Source organism: Taudactylus pleione, unplaced genomic scaffold (genome assembly GCF_031769625.1).
Source record: "Taudactylus pleione unplaced genomic scaffold, aTauple2 ptg000953l, whole genome shotgun sequence".
Taxonomy (NCBI): domain Eukaryota; kingdom Metazoa; phylum Chordata; class Amphibia; order Anura; family Myobatrachidae; genus Taudactylus; species Taudactylus pleione.
The window spans coordinates 1579126-1582846 of NW_028285354.1; the positions used below are offsets into that span (position 1 = coordinate 1579126).

Sequence of the window (3721 nt, forward strand, 5' to 3'; positions counted from 1 at the left end):
ATGATGTCGTCAAGGTAAACTATTACTTCCCTATAGTTCATATCTTCGACGATTCTGTCCATTGTCCTCTGAAATGTAGCTGGTGCTCCCTTGATTCCTTGCGGCATCATCAAAAACTCAAAGAACCCCAACGGACAAATAAAAGCGGTCTTTTCTCTATCATTGGGACTCATAGGTATCTGATAAAATTCGCTCCTGAGGTCCAAAACAGAGAATCAGTTGCTTCCCTGGGAGACAATCCAAAGCCTCATCTATTCGAGGCACTGTATATTGGTCAGGTATAGTACGCTGATTAAGAGTCCTATAGTCTATACACATCCTTACTTTTCCACTTTTCTTTCTGGCCACCACAATAGGGGATGCATAGGGACTACGAGACTCTATAATCACCTGATTCTCTAGCAATCCTTTCAAATGATGCCGGACATCATCGAAATCAGCAGGCGCTATTCTGCGGGAATGCTCTCTGAACGGGGTTTCATCATTAAGTCTGATACTATGCTCAACCCCTTTGGCTTTACCTAAATCCCAGTCTCCAGCAGAAAAAACCTGGGCCCTCTTCTGTATTTCAGTTATTAATTCTTCTTGTTTAATAATAGGAATATCACTTCCTTGGAAACAAGTAATAAATTGATTTGACTCTAACCCCTTTTTTACTTGTAGGGTCAAAACATGGGATCCAGACCCTCTATCCTCATTTTTGCACCACTCTGAGAGGTAATGGTATAGTTTGGTGTTAATACCCACGATTATGGGTAAATTATCTCTCCTTTTTGAGATTTTAGGGCAAATTAATGCAACAAATGGTACTTGCAATTTCCCTTCTACTGGGTCTGTGATTTCCAAGGTCACCAGTACGTTTACTAGATATGGGTATTTCTCTGCACTCAGTCCCCAAATGACCAATCCATTTAATGGCTGAATTTGAACTTCAGACAAGTTTTCATTATACCAAGGTTCAAAAATGATAGAGACCTGTGAGCCACTATCCAACAGAATTTCACACGGATGTCCATTTATTCTTGCTGACATCATGGGGGAGGGTCCCATTAAACCATCAGGTAGGATCCCACTCCACCATGTACTCCCCATGGCACTCAAGCTAATTTCTAGGGGGCCTGTGTGGGGGTCACAGACCTCCCTCGACCGTTTCCCGGCCTGCTACAGTCACTATTATCAAGGGTACCAGAGGTGTTATTGTCGGTTCCAGGGTTCTGACTGCATTGATATGCTCGATGCCCCATCTGTCCACATCTAAAGCATCCTCTAGTTACAGGCCTAACCCCTCTACCCATACCTCTACTAGGCATTAATGAAGATACTCCTCTGGGAGGGGGCATTGAAGTTTGCGACATTATGAATTGGTCAATTTTTTTATTCTGCTCCTCCATTAGCTTAATTATTTTTTCTTCAAATGACTGTTGTTCAAGAGCAGGTACCACTACCTTAACTTTCTTTATTGTACGTTCCCGCATATCTATGAGCATTTCATCCTGTTTTATCTCCTTCATAAGCTCATTAAAAGAGGGTGGGGTTTTCTTAATTTCGGAGCATCTAATTTTTTGTGCCACTGGGTCAGTGGTCAAAGCACCCCTCAAAAGTTGTTTCATTCGATTTTCATTGATATCCTCTTTTTTTAATCCCTCTTTCTCTACTATTTTATACAGCAATTTATCTAGTCTAAATAGATATACACTTAGGCCCTCATTCAGAGCCGTACGCTCTGAGCAGAGCGCACGCTCTGAATGAGGGCCGCCCTCCATAAAAATGGAGCGTCCTCCTCGACGCTCGTATAGCTGTGGGTCACCACCCACAGCATATACGAGCGTGCAGGATGATGGTCGCGATGGTCTTGACCATCGCGACCATCGAAACTGCGAGCCGGAGCCTGCGGTTGAGGTTTTCAACCGCAAGCTCCGGAGTGATTTTGGCTCTATCAGAGCCAAAATCACTCCCACTGACATCACTAGTGATGTCAGTGGGCCGGCTTCTGACGGGAGACGTTCCCGTCATCGACAGCACGCCCCCTTTGATCAGACACAACGAGCGAAGGACTTTCCTTCGCTCGTCGCGTCTGGCGCATGCGCACGACGGAGCTCCCTCCGTCGTGCGCACGCTCAGTGCAGAACATCGACCCACTTGCGAGCGGACAGCCGCTCGCGAGTGGGTCTGAATCAGGGCCTTAATTTCTCCCCATGTTCCTGAAAAGTATGGTGCAACCTGGAAATGAGATCTCCCACATCTTCCAGGGTTCCGTAGGCATAGTCCAATGCCTCGAAATAAGTTTCAATAGTAGCGACTGGATTACTACGCCGGGTGGCCTGTATAACTCCCATTGCAGGTCCCCTAAGGCTCTCCACCACTCTTTGTTTCTTAATATAGTTGGGACATTTCCACTCCTCGGTTTGTTGTATGGCCGCCTCCCTCCAGGCTTCAAAAGTTTCCTCCCCTAAGGGAACTGGTTGAATGCCTGAAAAGATTCTTAGTCTACGATAGCTGCCTTCATAGGTCCACCTTTCTAGCTGAGATACAACCCTATCTATTATGGTCTCAAATTGGCTTCCTAATTTTTCATTATTTATGTTACTATCCTTTTCTCCATTATTCCCCTGGTCAACATTATCTCCAACAGAATTGGGGTCAATTAATAAGGGAGATGATTCAGCCTCTTCATCTTCTCCACTACTAGGCCAAATAATATTCCATCTCCTTCCTGACATGCTGTCCGCCACCATCATCATTGGGATTAGATTTGGGTCTAAATCTCTTTCAGTCTTTATCAATATTACGCACACCAATCCCAAATCTCCCCTCCATTTATCTATAATATGTGGCTGTATAACCCCATATAATGATTTTACTTGTTTTGTAATATAGTCATCAGTAAATTCTGAAAAGTTTCCCCCTACTCCAAAACACTGTTTAGGGTTTACTCCTTTCCTATGGCACCATGCCCTTAAATCTGCTCCGCTAAAATACTCCATTTCTCCTGAGTATAGATCTCAGCTCAGTGCCTCCAAATGTAGCCCCACCAATTCTAAGGATGGTAGCTATATATGTATATATTTTATCCTTATATTGTGTGCCTCCACCTAGGATATTTTATAAGGGCTATCCTAGGGTTGCCCTAATATATAATTTGTATAAAGAAATGTTTTGTTTGGATTCAAATATTTACACAGTACTTATAAATCAACATTTATACATTGCACTTAAATCAACACCTGTCTCCTTTCTTCCTTCACAGCTTCCTGATGAAAGACGTCCGTCAGATACCTTAAGGTAAGTAGTTCTATACATGGTTATTGTTTGTTTTTGTTTTTTTTATCAGGCCTCACAAAGTATACGCATAAATATACAGGTATTATCACAATACAATTCCCCTGAACATTCCCTCCCCATGCAATAAATCCGCTATACTGTAATGAAACTATACTGATGGATTTCTGTAATTAACATTCACAGTTAAAATATATAATAGTCAATTCCGTGAAGAGAATAAATGAAGATGAGTCTATATCAAGAGTCCTGTCTCTTCAACTAAAATGTCTTAGTCCTAAAGAGTAGAATCCAGGATTATCAACCACTCTGGATAGCTTTCAGGGACTGAAAGGGTTACACTGTATCAACTGCTTAAGTGCTGGCTACACTCCGTAGCTCTCAGGCTGTCAGCGTATCTCCAGCTCCTGCTCACACATCAGGGTCCACCTCTCCTTCTCTC

The 3721-nt window shown here is 43.0% G+C and overlaps 1 protein-coding gene across 1 annotated transcript; it reads right to left on the reverse strand.

The window, feature by feature from the left end:
- Positions 1–2174: 2174 nt before the first annotated feature.
- Positions 2175–2984, reverse strand: LOC148473232 (paraneoplastic antigen Ma3-like). The gene has a single exon (XM_088459935.1). The coding sequence runs from the start codon at positions 2982–2984 to the stop codon at positions 2175–2177; it is 810 nt and encodes a 269-aa protein (XP_088316061.1).
- Positions 2985–3721: the final 737 nt, after the last annotated feature.